At 46.5% G+C, this 21723-nt stretch overlaps 1 protein-coding gene across 1 annotated transcript in view; it reads right to left on the reverse strand.

The window, feature by feature from the left end:
* The window catches only part of ELAVL1 (ELAV like RNA binding protein 1), a 215259-nt gene that overhangs the window by 46964 nt on the left and 146572 nt on the right, over positions 1 to 21723 (reverse strand). The window contains exons 3-4 of the mRNA XM_075352622.1: positions 21074 to 21227; positions 2341 to 2566 (exon numbers count right to left, since the gene is read on the reverse strand). Coding sequence (XP_075208737.1) covers positions 2341 to 2566; positions 21074 to 21227 — 380 coding nt within the window. The remainder of the gene's footprint in view (positions 1 to 2340; positions 2567 to 21073; positions 21228 to 21723) is intronic.

Below are 21723 nucleotides of genomic sequence, written 5' to 3' on the forward strand. Positions count from 1 at the left end.
CAGTAAGATATAAGTACCCATGCTTTTTGTGTGAATGGAACAGCTAGGATACTGCACCCAAAAACGTTGGCCAATGAGAACACATTTGCAACTTGGACTCAAGAACATAGTTATGGAAACTTTAGATGATCCCACTAAAGTTTTGCCACCACTCCACATTAAGCTTGGACTGATGAAGCAGTTTGTGAAAGCTCTACTGAAAGAGACTTATTTACCTAAGTACTACCTTAAGTAAAGCGTTTCAGGACGGTCCTTAGCGAAAAACATTTTTGTGGGTCCAGATATTTGGAAACTCATGAAGGACTGTGTTCAAAACAAACTTAAAAAGCTGTAGATAAAAGGGCTCAGGGTCCTTTCCAATTTTGTTCTCCTCCCTTTCTTCCAAGAGCCATAACCTTTTTAATTATTCCGTCCATATTACCATATAATAGCTTGTTTTTGACGGACGACTTGTACTTTTGAATAACACCATTAAATTTTACCATATAATGTACTGGAAAACGGGGAAAAAATTCCAAAATAAAAAGTGCAATTCCACATTTATGGGTTGTTTTTTTTTTTTACCATACTCGCTGTATTGTAAAACTGACCTGGCAGTAAGATTCCACAGGTCACTTAAAGTTCATAGATACCGAACATGTATTAAATTTTCTTTTATTTAACTGGTAAGAACAAAAAAAAAAAAAAAGAATTGTGCTTTAGTTGCCATTTTCAGAGACCTTTATCGTTCTCATTTTTTGCTATCTGGGGCTCAGTGATAGCTTATTTTTTGTGTCTTGAGCTGGCAATTTTATTTAGATCATTTTTGGGAACATGTGATATACTGATTGCCTGTTATTATATTTTAATGCAATGTTGCAGCAATTAAACAACTAATTCTGGCGTTTTATTTTTTTGTCACCCTTTACAGATTAGATTACTGGATTTTACAATTTTGACAGAATGCGGCAATGCCAAATAAGTGATTTTTTAGTTTTCAACGGGGCAAAAGGAGGGTGATTTGAACTTTTAGGTTGTTTTTTTTTGCTTCGTATTTTTAAAAACTTATTTTTACCTTGTATATTGATTTTATTAGTCCCTTTAGGGAACTTGAAGCTTGCACTATCCAATCGCTTCTCCACTAGAGAGCGGTGCTTCAACTGACCCCCATGACAATCCACCAGCACTCCATGATCGCATCACAGGGCCGCAAAATGCATGAACAAAGAACAAGAAATGGGCTGTACAAGGAATAGCCAAAAATCTAAGTACAAATAGTTTATTGAAAAAAAACAGCTGTTTTTTTTCTAAAAACTATTTGTATTTATATTTTTGGTGATCTCTTGTCCAGCCCATTTCTTTTTCTTTGTTCAAATTTGGTGGGCTTATGGTGATCTCATAATATAGTGGTGCCCTGAATCTTCTCTTTGTTATTCAAAGAGAGCCACAGATGGCAGCAGGTAATGGCCGGATCCCGGCCAGCATGTGTTAGATCACGCTGTTATTTGACAGGGCGATCTAACTAGTTAACAGAGGTGGGTGGAGCTGTTAGCTCCCCATGTTTGCTAATCGGATCAGCAGACATGTACTTGAAATATTAAAGGGTCATACACAACCAAAGAAGCATAAGTACTTCCTTGGTCGTGAATGGGGTACAGAAGTCTTGAAGAAATTTCTAGGTGACAACAAAGATCCAAAATGTAAGTTCATTGTGGAGAACATGCTGAAACGTTTAGAGTTTTGTTGTCTGATGAATTTGAAGTCCCATTTTTTACACTGCCATTTAGACTACTTTCCTGAAAATCTTGGTGCTAATCAGGAGGAGCAAGGAGAAAGATCTCATCAGGATATCAAAGAGGTGGAACGACGATACCAAGGTAGATTAAACGTAAACATGATGGGGGACTATCGCTTTATTCACAGAGCAGATCACCAGGCCCTCTATAAGAGAAAAGGTATCAAGAGAAGCTTTGAGAAGAAAAGGAAAAGGGGCAAAAATGAATTTCCAATAAAGTTGCAGACGGAATGTTAAATACATTTGTACAATACTATGTGCGTTTCTGGCTACAATAAAGATTAAGTTTTGTGCAAAATCCATACGTGATGGATAAAATAGAAGTGTTCAAGTTTTTTTTATTTGTTTTTTTTTAGAAATCAGGGCATAATGAGAATGAGTCATTGGATTTGAAACAATTTTCTTAAACCCAAATTTTGCATACCTGTGTAATTAACTTTTACCAATTAACAAAATACAAATTTTGCATACCTGTGTTATTAACCATGCTTATTGCAAGTAAAAGTGATGCTAAATCTGTCTAAAATAGAACGATTTACCGCAGAAAAAAGTCGCTAATACACTACCTGAATCTTTGAGCCTGGTGGTGAACAGGACCTCCAAACCTCCGTGCAGGAGAATGACAAAGCTGAGAAAGAAGTGCCATATTTTTATTCTGGTTTGGATTAGCAGCAAACTTTACTGTGATCGGTTCAGATGAGCCTGGAGGTTTATGACCATTAAAGCTTGCAATAGCCTCTTCTGCTTCTGATCGTTTGTCAAACCGTATAAAAGCAACTCCACGGGATAAACCTTAAAAAATAAATAATCATGTAAAAAAGAAAAATCTCATTTGCATTACATAATTATATTTACCCCTTTGAGCAAAAGGACAAATATACATGAATAATGGGGCCTCAAGGTTAAGCATTTGATCCCACTCCACAAGTGGTACGTCAGCTGTTATATAGCCGGCACTTATCTTTAACAGTTGAGGCTAGAGCGAAGTTCTGATTAATGCTATTAACAAATCTAAAAGCTACTGTTAATTTCCCACAATGAAATTTATGTTTATAATAACTTTCTATTGGAGTTAAAAGTTTTACAATATTGTTTATGTAAACAATGAATATCAGAAACCTGTTTATTGTGTGAAAACCCCCCAAAGAGAATAAGTATCTTATGAAGCCATACAAGCAAACAAAATGGTAGTAAAACACTATAAAAGGTATGCATAATAAAACATACAAGTCAGTATATAAATCCAATAAGTAAAAACAGTGAAACAATCTTGGGCTTAGAAAAAGGTCACAGTTATATCAGTATTGTATTCTTGGAGTGTTGAAGCCAAAGCTTCCAAATCAAACATAAAAGTCTACATTTAGTTATTTGTATAAGCATTCCATCCTTTCAAATGAACATGTTTTCTTGACATTTTCTAATCATCTAGACTTTGAGAGTTAGGTTTTATCCACAAACTGGTAATATCCATTTTTGCAGCTAGTAATTTAAGAGCAGTAAACAACTCTCCTCCCTCCCTCCCTTCTGCATGCACAGAGTAAGGCTATGTCCACACGTCTGCGTTCTGCCTTGACAACTAAACTGCAGCGTTTTGGAAACTGTAAACAATGCGGTTGACAAAAAAAAATGCATCCAAAACGCATGCACTTTGAATGCGTTTTGAATGCATTTTGGATGCATTTTTGACAGTGCGGTCCCACTCGGCTCTGCTACATCCCTGTTCCAGCACAGCAACACCATAGAGCAGGGCTGGCTGTTGACAGCAAACAGAGCCCCCTGATGAGAATAAACTTGGGTGAACCTCTAACTTAAGTGCCGGGACACAGGGAGTAGTGCGGGGCCCACTGCTGTCAGAGGTGGTGCAGAGTTCATTCTCATCGTGTGGCTCTGCTTGTGTTGCGTCCTGATTTGCAGTCACCGGTGGAAAACTCCAGCTGTAATTGGAAATCTCCTGAGTGACATCTCGCTGATCGCGCGGGTCCTTCAGTCACTCAGGTGATTTGCGGTCAGAGGGAGAGGACTCCAGGTGTGACCGCAAATCACCAGAGTGATGTCCAGCTGATAGCGCGTGACTCAATTCACTTGCTGCCTGGAGCTCACAGTAAGCAGTCGTGTTCAACGGTGCTCCCTGTAAGTGTCAGATGCCGCAGTGCTGGAAGCGTCGTGTGACCTCGTGTGGATTAAGTCGGACCTGGAGGGTTTTTTGAGGGGTTAATAAAGTTGTGAGAGAGGGTGTTTTTTTTTGTCTTTTATTGCAAAAAAACAGAAAATACCGAAAAATCGTTTATTTACATTCACTACAGTTTAGTGATGGTGGGTGTCTCAGACGTCTGCCATCACTAAGCTAGGACTTAGTGGCAGCTATGGGCTGCCATTAACTCCTTATTACCCCGATTGCCACCGCACCAGGGCAATCGCAATGAGCCGGGTAGAGTTAGGACAGTCGCATCTAATGAATGTGGCATTTCCGGGCTCCTGCTGGCTGATATTTTTAGGCTGAGGGGCTCCCAATAACATGGGGCTCCCCATCCTGAAAATACCAGCCCTCAGCCGTGTGTCTTTACCTTGGCTGGAATAAGGGTAAGTTCACAAAGTGCGTTTTTCGCGGTGTATTTGTGCGTTTTTCGGGTGCGTTTTTGCTTAGAAAACTGCATGACTTCGCTTCACCAGCAAAGTCTATGAGTTTTCATTTTTGCTGTCTGCAAACAGCATTTTTTTAGCTGCGTTTTTGTGGTGCCCACAAAAACGCAGCATGTCAATTATTTTTGCCTTTTTCACTGCGTTTTCCACCCACTGAGTTCAATGAGATGTTCAAAAGCGCAATGAAAACGCAAATTGCAAATAAAACTGCATTTCTATGACTAAAAACGCAGCTATAGACGCAAGGGGTGGGTAGTAAAGAGACATGTACAGGAAGAGGATTCCTTCTGTTGGTAAACACAGAAGCGTAAATCCTCCCAGTACCGCCACTGCTGCCTCCACCTTTCGTCCGGTGCCATGTCTGCTCCCGTGCGGCTCCATCTCTGGACGGGAGGTGGAAGCAGCTGCGAAATCAAAAGTGAACAGTAGGAAAAAAAAATTTCATACTCACCTGTCTGCAGACTCCCGGGATACGTCCGCTCCCAGCTCTCCTCGTCCCGGTACCGCCACTCGGGCTGTGTGCAGACTTCTGATAGCTGAAGGACCTGGCAGTGATCACCTGATGCGGTCACCTGATGCGGCACCTGACGCATCAGCTGATCTTAAGTCTTGCGGTGACGCCGGCTTTCTACCGCCCGGCCAGTTTAAACTATCAGCTGATACCGTCAGGAGACCACTTCACTGATTACCGGCAGCTCCTGCAGCGATCGAACGGGAGTCAGCACAGACGTGTGTAGTGTTTTTTTTTTTTTTTGCACTGATGCATCAGCTGATTGTATAAACGAACTTTATACAAGCAGCTGATGTGTGATGTGATTCACATCCTTGAACTTGACATCATCTGATCGGTATGACTTCCAGCAAACCCATCAGATGATATTGGATCTGGATTGGACGGCGCGGGATCCTTGACCCAGGATTACTGCGGGGGGGTGGGAGTGTTTATTTTAAATAAAGATGGAGTCACTAATTGTGTTGTGTTTTATTTCTAATATTTTTTTGTGTTGTGTTTTTTTTTATATCTTTATTAGAAATTCATGGTGGCCATGTCTAATATTGGCATGACACCATGAATTTCGGGCTTAGGACCAGCTGATAATATACAGCCAGCCCTAACCCCATCATTACCCAGCAAGCCACCTGGCATCAGGGCAGCTGGAAGAGTTGGATACAGCGCCAGAAGATGGCGTTTCTATGAAATCACGATTTTCTGGGGTGGCTGCGGACTGCAATTCGCAACGGGGGTGCCAAGAAAGCTTGGGCACTCTGCACTGCAGATTCCAATCCCCAGCTGCCTAGTTGTACCTGGCTGGACTCAAAAATTGGGCGAAGTCCACGTCATTTTTTTAAAATTATAATTAAAAAAAGATAAAAAAAAAAGGGGCTTCCCTATATTTTTGGTTCCCAGCCGGGTACAAATAGGCAGCTGGGGGCAGCCAGTTACCTGACTGCTGTACCTGGCTAGCAAAAAACTATTGCATACAGTCCTGAGAATGCTGAGCCTTTTAGTTCTGCAGCTGTCTGCTTTCCTACATACACTAGTGGAGAATGAAGAACATATTGAAGAAGGAAATGACATCAGACCTTCTTTCTTTTTTTTTTTTCAACAATCTTTAATGACATTGTTCACTGAAAAAAAAAAAAAAATGCATAAAAACACTGAGCAAAAACGCAGCAAAATGCACCAAAACGCACGTTTTTTGCCGCGGGTGCATTTGTGCCCCCCCAAAAAAACACAAAAACGCAGCGTAAAAAAAACACAGTGTGTGACCTTACCCTAAAAATTGGGGGGGGGGGGGGGGGGGCTGCACTTTTTTTTATTCACATTTATTTTACTGCACAATATAGACCCACCCACCGGCGGCTGTGATTAGTATAAGTGGGACAGCTGTCACTCAGCATGGGAGCACGTCTGACTGCAACCAATCAGGCACCGGTGGGCGAGGAAGCAGTGAGTATGAGATAAAACGACCGGCATTTTCAGAAGCAGGACAAGCCGCCGGAGCAGTGTGACAGCGGCGTGGCGATCGGTATGCGACTGTGTGAGAGACAGAGCGATCGGCGAAACAGAGCGAGCGATCGGCGAAACAGAGCGAGCGATCGGCGAAACAGAGCGAGCGATCGGCGAAACAGAGCGAGCGATCGGCGAAACAGAGCGAGCGATCGGCGAAACAGAGCGAGCGATCGGCGAAACAGAGCGAGCGATCGGCGAAACAGAGCGAGCGATCGGCGAAACAGAGCGAGCGATCGGCGAAACAGAGCGAGCGATCGGCGAAACAGAGCGAGCGATCGGCGAAACAGAGCGAGCGATCGGCGAAACAGAGCGAGCGATCGGCGAAACAGAGCGAGCGAACGGCGAAACAGAGCGAGCGATCGGCGAAACAGAGCGAGCGAACGGCGAAACAGAGCGAGCGATCGGCGAAACAGAGCGAGCGATCGGCGAAACAGAGCGAGCGATCGGCGAAACAGAGCGATCGGTCAAAGAGAGCGATCGGTCAAAGAGAGCGATCGGTCAAAGAGAGCGATCGGTCAAAGAGAGCGATCGGTCAAAGAGAGCGATCGGTCAAAGAGAGCGATCGGTCAAAGAGAGCGATCGGTCAAAGAGAGCGATCGGTCAAAGAGAGCGATCGGTCAAAGAGAGCGATCGGTCAAAGAGAGCGATCGGTCAAAGAGAGCGATCGGTCAAAGAGAGCGATCGGTCAAAGAGAGAGATCGGTCAAAGAGAGAGATCGGTCAAAGAGAGAGATCGGTCAAAGAGAGAGATCGGTCAAAGAGAGAGATCGGTCAAAGAGAGAGATCGGTCAATGAGAGAGATCGGTCAATGAGAGAGATCGGTCAATGAGAGAGATCGGTCAAAGAGAGAGATCGGTCAAAGAGAGAGATCGGTCAAAGAGAGAGATCGGTGAAAGAGAGAGATCGGTGAAAGAGAGAGATCGGTGAAAGAGAGAGATCGGTGAAAGAGAGAGATCGGTCAAAGAGAGATCGGTGAAAGAGAGAGAGATCGGTGAAAGAGAGAGAGATCGGTGAAAGAGAGAGAGATCGGTGAAAGAGAGAGAGATCGGTGAAAGAGAGAGAGATCGGTGAAAGAGAGAGAGATCGGTGAAAGAGAGAGAGATCGGTGAAAGAGAGAGAGATCGGTGAAAGAGAGAGAGATCGGTGAAAGAGAGAGAGATCGGTGAAAGAGAGAGAGATCGGTGAAAGAGAGAGAGATCGGTGAAAGAGAGAGAGATCGGTGAAAGAGAGAGAGATCGGTGAAAGAGAGAGAGATCGGTGAAAGAGAGAGAGAGATCAGTGAAAGAGAGAGAGAGATCGGTGAAAGAGAGAGAGAGATCGGTGAAAGAGAGAGAGAGATCGGTGAAAGAGAGAGAGAGATCGGTGAAAGAGAGAGAGATCGGTGAAAGAGAGATCGGTGAAAGAGAGAGATCGGTGAAAGAGAGAGATCGGTGAAAGAGAGAGAGAGATCGGTGAGAGAGAGAGAGATCGGTGAAAGAGAGAGAGATCGGTGAAAGAGAGAGAGAGATCGGTGAAAGAGAAAGAGAGATCGGTGAAAGAGAGAGAGAGATCGGTGAAAGAGAGAGAGAGATCGGTGAAAGAGAGAGAGAGATCGGTGAAAGAGAGAGAGAGATCGGTGAAAGAGAGAGAGAGATCGGTGAAAGAGAGAGAGAGATCGGTGAAAGAGAGATCGGTGAAAGAGAGAGATCGGTGAAAGAGAGAGAGAGATCGGTGAAAGAGAGAGAGAGAGATCGGTGAAAGAGAGAGAGAGATCGGTGAAAGAGAGAGAGAGATCGGTGAAAGAGAGAGAGAGATCGGTGAAAGAGAGAGAGAGATCGGTGAAAGAGAGAGAGAGATCGGTGAAAGAGAGATCGGTGAAAGAGAGAGATCGGTGAAAGAGAGAGAGAGATCGGTGAAAGAGAGAGAGAGAGATCGGTGAAAGAGAGAGAGAGATCGGTGAAAGAGAAAGAGAGATCGGTGAAAGAGAGAGAGAGATCGGTGAAAGAGAGAGATCGGTGAAAGAGAGAGAGAGATCGGTGAAAGAGAGAGAGAGATCGGTGAAAGAGAGAGAGAGATCGGTGAAAGAGAGAGAGATCGGTGAAAGAGAGAGAGATCGGTGAAAGAGAGAGAGAGATCGGTGAAAGAGAGAGAGATCGGTGAAAGAGAGAGAGATCGGTGAAAGAGAGAGAGAGATCGGTGAAAGAGAGAGAGAGATCGGTGAAAGAGAGAGAGAGATCGGTGAAAGAGAGAGATCGGTGAAAGAGAGAGAGATCGGTGAAAGAGAGAGAGATCGGTGAAAGAGAGAGATCGGTGAAAGAGAGAGAGATCGGTGAAAGAGAGAGAGATCGGTGAAAGAGAGAGAGATCGGTGAAAGAGAGAGAGATCGGTGAAAGAGAGAGAGATCGGTGAAAGAGAGAGAGATCGGTGAAAGAGAGAGATCGGTGAAAGAGAGAGATCGGTGAAAGAGAGAGAGATCGGTGAAAGAGAGAGAGAGATCGGTGAAAGAGAGAGAGAGATCGGTGAAAGAGAGAGAGAGATCGGTGAAAGAGAGAGAGAGATCGGTGAAAGAGAGAGAGAGATCGGTGAAAGAGATTGGATTGGAAGAGTGAATTAGAGAACTCCCAGAAACTCACCATCTACCAGTCACTGCGGAGGGACTACACTGTCCCCATATCTGGAAAGGCTACGCTACTCCAAAGACAGGCAGACCCGGAGTCTATATAGACTGAGTGCCCAAAGCCTAGAGGTGGAAACAGGGCAGCACCAACAGACATACAAGAACAGACTGTGCCAGCACTGCCAACAGGGGATTCTGGAGGACGAGGCGCATCTCCTGCTGCACTGTAACAAATACTCAGTAGTGAGGGCCTCCCACTTCCAGAAACTTATCATTCATACCCCGGACTTTCCATCCACGGACGAGGAGAGGAAACTGCATGCTAATGGGAGAAGAAGAATCTATGGTGGAGATCGTCGCCCAATATGTCACCACATGTCATAAGCTGAGGAACTAAACACCTCTAAATGGACCATCATTCCCCAAATTGTGCCCCCGACACCCCATCCCCACAACCTTAACCCACTCCCTTGTCACACTTCTTTTTCTTGCTTTGGCAACACTAATTGTTTTTTGGTCCTGCCAATAATGCCTATTTGATTTGAGAGATTGGTGAGCGAGACAGACATCGGGGTGAGAGCGCGCGGTCGGGGTGAGAGCGCGCGGTCGGGGTGAGAGCGCGCGGTCGGGGTGAGAGCGCGCGGTCGGGGTGAGAGCGCGCGGTCGGGGTGAGAGCGCGCGGTCGGGGTGAGAGCGCGCGGTCGGGGTGAGAGCGCGCGGTCGGGGTGAGAGCGCGCGGTCGGGGTGAGAGCGCGCGGTCGGGGTGAGAGCGCGCGGTCGGGGTGAGAGCGCGCGGTCGGGGTGAGAGCGCGCGGTCGGGGTGAGAGCGCGCGGTCGGGGTGATCGGAGAGAGAGATCAGAGAGAGATCAGAGAGAGAGAGAGAGATCAGAGCGAGACAAATACTCAGCAGTGAGGGCCGCCCACTTCCAGAAATTTACCACTCATACCCCGGACTTTCCATCCATGGACGAGGACATGAAACTCCGCTTCCTACTGGGGGAAGAAGAATCAATGGTGGAGATTGCCGCCCAATATGTCACCACTTGTCATAAGCTGAGGGGAACATAAGGCCCCTAAATGGACTTTCAGAGCCCAAATTGAGCCCACAACTCCCCATAACCGTGATCCCCTCCCACCACACTTACTGTATTTTTCTTGCTTTGGCAACACGAATTGTATTTTGGTCCTGCCAATAATGCCTATTTGATTTGAGAGATTGGTGAGCGAGACAGACATCGGGGTGAGAGCGCGCGGTCGGGGTGAGAGCGCGCGGTCGGGGTGAGAGCGCGCGGTCGGGGTGAGAGCGCGCGGTCGGGGTGAGAGCGCGCGGTCGGGGTGAGAGCGCGCGGTCGGGGTGAGAGCGCGCGGTCGGGGTGAGAGCGCGCGGTCGGGGTGAGAGCGCGCGGTCGGGGTGAGAGCGCGCGGTCGGGGTGAGAGCGCGCGGTCGGGGTGAGAGCGCGCGGTCGGGGTGAGAGCGTGCGGTCGGGGTGAGAGCGCGCGGTCGGGGTGAGAGCGCGCGGTCGGGGTGAGAGCGCGCGGTCGGGGTGAGAGCGCGCGGTCGGGGTGATCGGAGAGAGAGATCAGAGAGAGATCAGAGAGAGAGAGAGAGATCAGAGCGAGACAAATACTCAGCAGTGAGGGCCGCCCACTTCCAGAAATTTACCACTCATACCCCGGACTTTCCATCCATGGACGAGGACATGAAACTCCGCTTCCTACTGGGGGAAGAAGAATCAATGGTGGAGATTGCCGCCCAATATGTCACCACTTGTCATAAGCTGAGGGGAACATAAGGCCCCTAAATGGACTTTCAGAGCCCAAATTGAGCCCACAACTCCCCATAACCGTGATCCCCTCCCACCACACTTACTGTATTTTTCTTGCTTTGGCAACACGAATTGTATTTTGGTCCTGCCAATAAAACATTTGAATTTGAGAGATCAGAGAGAGAGATCGAGGTCAGAGAGAGAGAGATCAGAGAGATCAGAAAGAAAAAGATCAGAGAGAGAGACATCAGAGAGAGACATCAGAGAGAGAGACAGAGAGAGAGAGAGAGAGAGACATCAGAGAGAGACAGAGAGAGAGAGAGACAGAGAGAGAGAGAGAGAGACATCAGAGAGAGAGAGAGACATCAGAGAGAGAGAGAGAGACATCAGAGAGAGAGGGACATCAGAGAGAGAGAGACGACAGAGATCAGAGAGACAGAGATCAGAGAGCGCGATCAGAGAGCGCGATCAGCGAGCGAGAGAGATCAGCGAGCGAGAGAGATCAGCGAGCGAGAGAGATCAGCGAGCGAGAGAGATCAGCGAGCGAGAGAGATCAGCGAGCGAGAGAGATCAGCGAGCGAGAGAGATCAGCGAGCGAGAGAGATCAGCGAGCGAGAGAGATCAGCGAGCGAGAGAGATCAGAGAGAGATCAGAGAGCGAGAGAGATCAGAGAGCGAGAGAGATCAGAGAGCGAGAGAGATCAGAGAGCGAGAGAGATGCGAGAGCGATGAGAGAGATGCGAGAGCGATGAGAGAGATGCGAGAGCGATGAGAGAGATGCGAGAGCGATGAGAGAGATGCGAGAGCGATGAGAGAGATGCGAGAGCGATGAGAGAGATGCGAGAGCGATGAGAGAGATGCGAGAGCGATGAGAGAGATGCGAGAGCGATGAGAGAGATGCGAGAGCGATGAGAGAGATGCGAGAGCGATGAGAGAGATGCGAGAGCGATGAGAGAGATGCGAGAGCGATGAGAGAGATGCGAGAGCGATGAGAGAGATGCGAGAGCGATGAGAGAGATGCGAGAGCGATGAGAGAGATGCGAGAGCGATGAGAGAGATGCGAGAGCGATGAGAGAGATGCGAGAGCGATGAGAGAGATGCGAGAGCGATGAGAGAGATGCGAGAGCGATGAGAGAGATGCGAGAGCGATGAGAGAGATGCGAGAGCGATGAGAGAGATGCGAGAGCGATGAGAGAGATGCGAGAGCGATGAGAGAGATGCGAGAGCGATGAGAGAGATGCGAGAGCGATGAGAGAGATGCGAGAGCGATGAGAGAGATGCGAGAGCGATGAGAGAGATGCGAGAGCGATGAGAGAGATGCGAGAGCGATGAGAGAGATGCGAGAGCGATGAGAGAGATGCGAGAGCGATGAGAGAGATGCGAGAGCGATGAGAGAGATGCGAGAGCGATGAGAGAGATGCGAGAGCGATGAGAGAGATGCGAGAGCGATGAGAGAGATGCGAGAGCGATGAGAGAGATCAGAGAGCGATGAGAGAGATCAGAGAGCGATGAGAGAGATCAGAGAGCGATGAGAGAGATGCGAGAGCGATGAGAGAGATCAGAGAGCGATGAGAGAGATCAGAGAGCGATGAGAGAGATCAGAGAGCGATGAGAGAGATCAGAGAGCGATGAGAGAGATCAGAGAGCGATGAGAGAGATCAGAGAGCGATGAGAGAGATCAGAGAGCGATGAGAGAGATCAGAGAGCGATGAGAGAGATCAGAGAGCGATGAGAGAGATCAGAGAGCGATGAGAGAGATCAGAGAGCGATGAGAGAGATCAGAGAGCGATGAGAGAGATCAGAGAGCGATGAGAGAGATCAGAGAGCGATGAGAGAGATCAGAGAGCGATGAGAGAGATCAGAGAGCTGAGAGAGATCAGAGAGCTGAGAGAGATCAGAGAGCTGAGAGAGATCAGAGAGATCAGAGAGCGATCAGAGAGATCAGAGAGCGATCAGAGAGATCAGAGAGCGATCAGAGAGATCAGAGAGCGATGAGAGAGATCAGAGAGCGATGAGAGAGATCAGAGAGCGATGAGAGAGATCAGAGAGCGATGAGAGAGATCAGAGAGCGATGAGAGAGATCAGAGAGCGATGAGAGAGATCAGAGAGCGATGAGAGAGATCAGAGAGCGATGAGAGAGATCAGAGAGCGATGAGAGAGATCAGAGAGCGATGAGAGAGATCAGAGAGCGATGAGAGAGATCAGAGAGCGATGAGAGAGATCAGAGAGCGATGAGAGAGATCAGAGAGCGATGAGAGAGATCAGAGAGCTGAGAGAGATCAGAGAGCTGAGAGAGCTGAGAGAGCTGAGAGAGCTGAGAGAGCTGAGAGAGCTGAGAGAGCTGAGAGAGCTGAGAGAGCTGAGAGAGCTGAGAGAGCTGAGAGAGCTGAGAGAGATGAGAGAGCTGAGAGAGCTGAGAGAGATGAGAGAGATGAGAGAGATGAGAGAGATGAGAGAGATGAGAGAGATGAGAGAGATGAGAGAGATGAGAGAGATGAGAGAGATGAGAGAGATGAGAGATGAGAGAGAGATATGAGAGAGATCAGAGAGAGATCAGAGAGAGATCAGAGAGAGATCAGAGAGAGATCAGAGAGAGATCAGAGAGAGATCAGAGAGAGAGATCAGAGAGAGAGATCAGAGAGAGAGAGATCAGAGAGAGAGATCGTGATCAGAGAGAGAGAGATCACAGAGAGAGAGAGAGATCACAGAGAGAGAGAGAGATCACAGAGAGAGAGAGATCACAGAGAGAGAGAGAGATCACAGAGAGAGAGAGAGATCACAGAGAGAGAGAGAGATCACAGAGAGAGAGAGAGATCACAGAGAGAGAGAGAGAGATCACAGAGAGAGAGAGAGAGAGAGATCACAGAGAGAGAGAGAGATCACAGAGAGAGAGAGAGATCACAGAGAGAGAGAGAGATCACAGAGAGAGAGAGAGATCACAGAGAGAGAGAGATCACAGAGAGAGATCACAGAGAGAGATCACAGAGAGAGATCACAGAGAGCGAGAGATCACAGAGAGCGAGAGATCACAGAGAGCGAGAGATCACAGAGAGCGAGAGATCACAGAGAGCGAGAGATCACAGAGAGCGAGAGATCACAGAGAGCGAGAGATCACAGAGAGCGAGAGATCACAGAGAGCGAGAGATCACAGAGAGCGAGAGATCACAGAGAGCGAGAGATCACAGAGAGCGAGAGATCACAGAGAGCGAGAGATCACAGAGAGCGAGAGATCACAGAGAGCGAGAGATCACAGAGAGCGAGAGATCACAGAGAGCGAGAGATCACAGAGAGCGAGAGATCACAGAGAGCGAGAGATCACAGAGAGCGAGATCACAGAGAGCGAGATCACAGAGAGCGAGATCACAGAGAGCGAGATCACAGAGAGCGAGATCACAGAGAGCGAGATCACAGAGAGCGAGATCACAGAGAGCGAGATCACAGAGAGCGAGATCAGAGAGAGAGCAAGATCAGAGAGAGAGCAAGATCAGAGAGCGAGAGAGCGCGATCAGAGCGCGCGATCAGCGACACCTCACTCATTTCAATAGGTGGAAAATACAACCAAAATGCACTGAAGTAGTGACTTGCTGCTTTATTTAGGCATCGATTTTGTCAAATATTTGATGAAGAAAACGCTGCCTGGAAAAAAACGCTGCTGGGGAAGCACAACACATGTATTTGGTCAATGGCACAATGCAGTTTTAAACGCAGCCAAAATGCAGGAAAAAAAGCACACGTGCAGACACGTCTTAAGGGTATGTACACAAGTTGAGTATTTGGTTGTAGAAATTTCTGTATCTCTTAGCAGGAAAAACAGCACAAAAAAGCACCTTTTTGCATACTTTTTTTTAACCCCTCCACGACCATGGATGGATATATCCGTCATGGAGTGTGTCCCGTTAAGCCCCGCCCCCTGGTGCGGGCAGGCGGCGGTGGTCGGCACACATATCAGCTGTTTTTAACAGCTGACATGTGTGCCTGCGAGCCGCGGGTGGAATCGCTTCCACCCGCGGCAATTAACCCCTTAAATCTTGCTGCCAAAGTCTGGCAGCAAGATCTAAATGCGCGCGGCCATGTTTTTTACTCACCGCCGCCCCCACCGAAAGTCACGCGCGTGATCACGTGACTATCGGTGGTTGCCATCGTAGCACAGGGTCATGTGATGACGCCTGCAGCTATGATGTTTCACTTTTGTTTTCCCTCGCCCGAGAGCAGAGGGAAAACCAAAGTGACTGAATCTGCTGTTTACAGCTGTATAGCTGTGATCAGCAGATAGATAATAGTGATCGGATTGCTGATCGCTATAGCCCCCTAGGAGGGGGGCTAGTAAAATAAAAGTAAAAAAAAGTTTTTTAAAAAATAAAAAAAAAGTAAAAGTTCAAATCACCCCCTTATTTCCCCCCATTGAAAATTAAAGGGTTAAAAAATAAATAAATATACACATTTGGTATCGCCGCGTTCAGAAATGCCCGATCTATCAAAATATAAAATCAATTAATCTGATTGGTAAACGGCGTAGTAACAAAAAAATTCCAAACGCCAAAATTACGTTTTTTGGTCGCCGCAAGTTTTACGCAAACTGCAATAACAGGCAATCAAAACATAGCATCTGCGCAAAAATGTTACCATTAGAAACGTCAGCTCGAGACGCAAAAAATAAGCAGTCACTGAGCCATAGATCCCAAAAAATAAGAACGCTACATGTTTCGGAAAATGGCGCAAAACGTGCACCACTTTTATTGGAAAAACTTGAATTTTTTTAACCCCTTAGATACAAGTAAACCTATACATGTTTGGTGTCAACAAACTCGCACCGACCTCAGGCATCATACCCACACATTAGTTTTACCATATAGTGAACACCGTGAATAAAACATCCCAAAAAATATTGTGCCATCACACTTTTTTTTGCAATTTTTCCGCACTTGGAATTTTTTGGCTGTTTTCCAGTACACCATATGGTAAAAATTATGGTTTCATTTAAAAGTACCACTTGTCCCGCAAAAAACAAGCCCTCATATGGCAAGACTGACGGAAAAATAAAAAAAAAAGTTACGGCTCTCGGAAGAAGGGGAGCAAAAAACAAAAACGCAAAAACGGAAAGTGCCCTGGGGCTGAAGGGGTTAACTGAATTCAAGGAGTGAAAAATGCAGGCAAACACACAAAGAATTGACATGCTGCAGATTTTCTGCATCAAATCTGCATCTTTTATCAAAAAATGCATCAAAACACGATGCGGTTTTGAGTCGATTTTCTTGCTAGGAGATGCAGATATGGTGCTGAAATCTGAGCTCCAAATCTGCATCTCTTGGCAAAAAAAAAACCAACGTGGATTTCTGCCAGGAAATGCAGTATTGGTAATCTGAGCTAAGGTCACCTGAGGTCCCCCGGAGTAGCGGGGGAACCTACAGCTATGAACCTAAACTGAGTGACGTCGTCACCACTCTCAGCCGCAGATCAGTCAGTCTCTGCCTGAAGTCAGTGTGCAGACATTCTCTGTGCCAGCGCGCTGTGACTTCAGTATGTAGCAGAGCCAGAACAGTCGTGGAACCTCGTGTGGATTACATCAGAACTGGGTGATTGGGGTTAATAAATTGGAGAGAGAGGGTGGAGTATTTTTAAATTTTATTTTAAATAAATGATTTTTTTTTTGGTGAGTATTGGTTGTGGTTGTATTGTATTGGTGTCACTTACAGATTAGTAATGAGGGGGTCTCAAACACCTCCCATTACAAATCTAGGGCTTACTAGCAGCTGTGAAGAGGTCATTAACCCATTACCCCAACTGCCACCACACCAAGGCAATCACGATGAGCTCTGTAAAGTATAGCTCTGTATGCTTTATCTTCTCTGGGTATCACAGTATGGGGAACCCTATCCCAATTTTTTGTATTTATTTTTACACCACTATAGAGACGCAGACAGCCTGTGTGATTCCAAGCAATCAAGTCACGCTATCACACAGGGTGGGGGTGTGGTCTGACTACAACTAATCAGAAACGCCGGGACTCCTAGCGGACGGGGGAAGCGGTGAATTTGTATGAGGGCAATGAGTGGCCCTGGAGGTACTGTTATAGCCATGTGGGAGACTCGCTTGTGCGCTAATCCCCCTAGACCTTCTACCACTATTTTAAAGCACAATATTTGGGTCCCCATATAATTACATGGGTATCGGCGTCCGGCAGATATCGGAGATTAATTCCGGTCCGCCGTTATGTACTTGAGATAACTAAATATGCTGTGCGCTCTACAGAGAGAAAGCACAGCGGGTCTGACTCTCCTAGGTAAGAGGTATAGTTTGGATCACTTCTGTGATGCTCCACTTTACCTGCTGTGGAAGGTAATTCACAGTTTCCCAGTTGTAGGTTCACCTGTACAATCTGTGCAGCTGTGAGATCTGATCAGGAGGGGGTTGAGCCCCTCAGAAAAGGGCGGTCCACATAAGTTATATTATTCACCCAGGTGTACGGTCTCAGCTGGTAGGTCTGATTCACTCTGTAAGGTGGTGAGAATAACTTCTGGATCTCAGAGTTACACGCAGAATTTGACCAACTGGGAGGTCTCACCTAGAGGGTTTATCCAGAGCAGCATCTGGGTTGCAGAGTTCTCTGCTAGCTCTGCCTGGCACTACAGGCTCAGCTGGTAGGTCTACTTCACTCAGGGAGGTGGTCATCTTACCAAACACTGGGAGAAAACCATTAGATGCTTCACAGCCACAAACCGGGACTAACCCCATAAGAGACTATTTAGGAGTTGAGTGCACGAGTGACAACCTCTGAAAAAAAATGGCACTTATCGGGGGGAAACCAGGGCAGTTTTGTGAACCCAATCCAAGGCTGCAAGGACAGACTCCGTCATCTGCCATGCAGATGCTGTCCAGCTGGTGGGTGTGACATTGGGCAGAGGTCAAGGGCAGGAGGAAAAACTTCTTCATAACCAGGCAGCAATGGTCCCCTGGGCTTCAAATCAGCATAGGAGGAGGGAGGTACCAGCAGTGCAATACACTAAAACTAGACTAATGCCAGGAACAGGTTGGACACAAAGGGTGTGGAACTGTGTGCACACTGACCAAGCTGATTGGCCAGCAGACTGACATGTTTCCAGTGATTAAAGCATACACGGGCTATGAGATTGAACACAAAATTGTGACACCACCACCACACAGTATCTCTATCTCCACCCAATCAGCCACATGCACCCCTTTAAAGGGAACCTGTCATCAGAAATTTGGCTTTCAACCTAATAGTTTCCCCCTCTACAGCTCGTGGGCTGCATTCTAGTAAGGTTTCTATACTTTTTGTGCCCCCTTTTAAACCAAAATAAATACTTTATAAAACTGTACCTTTCGGTTTGAAAATCTTGTAAATTATCCATGGGGGCGGGCCGTGTGGCGTCCGTTGCTGTATCTTACGCCGTCCCCCATGCTCCAAATCATCCCTCAGAACGCCGCCCACTGCGCCCGAGGTCCCGTGCACGCCGGGCCACCTGGTGACGTGGTCGCATGCACGAGAGTATGGGCGGCGCTGTGATTGCATCGCAAGTGCCCGCCCATACTCTCGTGGGCGCGCTTTCCCCACTGCCTCCAGTGTTCTGCGCTGGCCCGACGTCACCTCCTTCCTATTGTACCCTGCAGCAGGAAATAGATGGGAGGAGCGGAGCAGGCCACTACAGGAGAAGCGGAGGATCTGAGCGACGTACAGAGGGAAGAGCGCGCCCACGAGAGTATGGGCGGGCACTTGCGATGCAATCACAGCGCCGCCCATACTCTCGTGCCTGCGACCACGTCACTAGGTGTCCTGGCGTGCACGGGACCTCGGGCGCAGTGGTCGACGTCCTGAGGGATGATTTGGAGCATGGGGGACGGCGTAAGATACAGCAAAGGACGCCACACGGCCCGCCCCCATGGATCATTTACAAGATTTTCAAACCGAAAGGTACAGTTTTATAAAGTATTTATTTTGGTTTAAAAGGGGGCACAAAAAGTATAGAAACCTTACTAAAATGCAGCCCAGGAGCTGCAGAGGGGGAAACGTTTAGGTTGAAAGCCAAATTTCTGATGACAGGTTCCCTTTAAGCACTGAAAGGGGCCTTTACTTACTCACATCCTTCACAGCTGCCTTAGGGACAACCCCCAAACATCTCAAGGCGAGGAGGAGGTTACAAGAGTGGAGGATAGAAGGTGAGAGGGGAGAGAGAGGACGTGGAAAAAACAGCGGGAGGCGCACAGGGCTAAAACGAGGGGAACAGTACATGCCAGGATGCCGCAACGAGAAACACTACCAAGCAGAGAAACAACAGCAGGGAAGCCAGCACAACACACAGACCTACTTAGGATCAAGCTTCTTTAAGACCAGATGAGTTGAGGCTAAAAGCTGGTATGTCCGGACTTCATCTTTTCAAAGCAAACATATATGGTATGGTGGGAGGACAGGAAGAAGACCATTAAGCTAAAAAAACACCACTCTGCACCAAGGTACATGAACTAGCCATATAGGCACGAAACCAATCTGACTGAACAACTACAGCCTATACTATTGTCTTCCACTACATGGGTGAAAGATTGCGTAATTACACTCAAGTTACCCTATAAGCGATACATCTGAGACCCAGACCTCGTTTGCCTCCAACTGACACTACAAAAAAATAACAGAGGTCTGATGTTTTCTGGGACGTTATTGTCTGCTGGGGAGGAGCCAGTTTTCATTTGGGATGTAATAGTTCTCCAGGTAGCAGAAGACTATCTATCCCATGGTTGCCATGTCACAGTAGCAGAGCCTCTGGAGTACCAGAAACATCAAAACCCTTCCATAAATGAGCATATTATATTATATTATATTATATATATATATATAGATATATATATATATATATATATATATATAACACTACACCCCTTAAAAGCTTTTGCAGATTCATGTTTAATTTTACACTATTGAGCGGTAAAAAAAAAAAAAACCATCAGTAATCAAATCCAGTGGTGAATACATGTCACTTAATGAAATCACTGCCGCAGCGATGGTTCCTGGTGAATTCTCATTTGTATTTACTATTATCTGAGCACTGTTGTCACAATGATGCCGTCGTCACTGAGATCACAGTAATTACAAGTGACAGGGAAATTATAGTCTAATGCATTGCTCTGAGCTACAAGGAAATGGCATTGGGCTTCACCTACAGCTGGGAACTGGGCATGCCCTATTACCAGCTGATGCAGCCACACCAATGGAGAGTGTGGTTTTTCGTCACTAAGATGGCGTCAGAGTTGGTGCCTGCGCATAGCGCTGATCTCCGGCACCATCTTTGTGAAGAGCCTGTAATTCTTGTCTTATGGCTGAGAGGGCGGCGCATGCGCCCTCGCTTTTTCAGCTCTCGATGTTATCGCGGGATTAACTGCATAACAGGACACTGGGCCGCCCCGGGTTCTTCTGCAGCTAAAATCGCTACGATGAGCTGTTCTCCACTCCTGTTGTGACCGCCAGCGCTCTCGCGGTCACAATGAGAGCTGAAGAAGCGAGGGCGCATGCGCCACCCTCTCAGCCATAAGACTAGAATTACAAGGTCTTCACAAAAATGGCGCCTGAGATAAGCACAATGTGCAGGCTCCAACTCAGACGCCATCTTAGTGACGAAGAAGATGAATAACATTAGTATAGAGAACAGAGAAGGAAAAACAACAGGCTGAGGGGGCGGGAATCCATATGAATACCCACCCAGAGATTATCTGCTCTGATGCAGTGGTCACTCAAAAAGCTGACGAATTTTTAAACTTCATTTTCTTGGATTTGAAAGCCTAAAACATCCGAGCTGACGACTAATGGTATGTAGATAATCTGCCTGATAGCGCCAGTATAGCACTGGCTTTAGCTTATATATGAAAATCCTGATGATCGGTTCCCTTCAAGTGTTGTGTTCTGAAAGACACACACAGCAAATAAAATTTGGCATCCCCCAATGGCGGAGTGAAGTTATTACAAATATACTGTATATACCATTTAATTTGTTCACAAACTTTTCAGCATAAATGCAATCTCTTTAAGCTGGTCCGATACCATAGTAATATACTGCAAATTGTAGAAAATCAGGAAACTCCATTATGTAAAAGAAAAAGATGCAGATGTTGAGCGGAGGCAGAAAAATATTGTAAATCACATTTTGGATGGTTCTCAGGAATACCTGATCAAGCTAAATAATAATGCCACATGGCAGATGAGAAACAGTGTTAAATTTCTCTAATGCAGCTATCAATGTCTAGATTTTGTACACGTCGAGTGACATACACAAAACTTACCAGTGGCCTGATCAACAAGAACACGAGAATTGATGATACGGCCAAATCCTGAAAACATATCTTCAACGTCTTTCTGTGTCATCGTTCTTGGAAGTCCACTGATGTACAAGTTTGCATCCTTAATATTTTCTGAACTTGGACGAGCAAATGAAACCTCAAAATTAAAAAGAGAGCAAGTGTCATTTTTGTAGAAGTAAATACATATGTTTTATGGACTTCCAGTATTCACTTTAAAGCAAGGCAAGCCGATAAGCTACAGCTATCCAAAAAATCCAAGTAATTCCCTCAATCACCACATAATTGTGTTCAAATCTGAAAACGGCAATTTACTAATTCTACGCAAGGATACATTTTGACAGCCACTTAATATACCAGCACATTCACTAAAGATGTTTTACCTTCACACTAGGCCTATTTTACTACTCAAATGGAAAACTGATGCAAGACAATTCCCTGATATTTTTAGTAATTGATGGAATTACTCCTGTAAGAGCACAATGAATACATATTACACAAAGGTTGTTGCAAGAAGCTTAAACTTACCAGTTTCTTAGGATTGAGAATCACCAGATTTCACAGATTTCAGCTTGGTCTACAAAGACTTCTTGTAACACTAAGCAGGTGTGGCCACAATGGTAGCTTTTGACACG

Source organism: Anomaloglossus baeobatrachus, chromosome 1, assembly GCF_048569485.1.
Source record: "Anomaloglossus baeobatrachus isolate aAnoBae1 chromosome 1, aAnoBae1.hap1, whole genome shotgun sequence".
Classification (NCBI taxonomy): Eukaryota; Metazoa; Chordata; class Amphibia; order Anura; family Aromobatidae; genus Anomaloglossus; species Anomaloglossus baeobatrachus.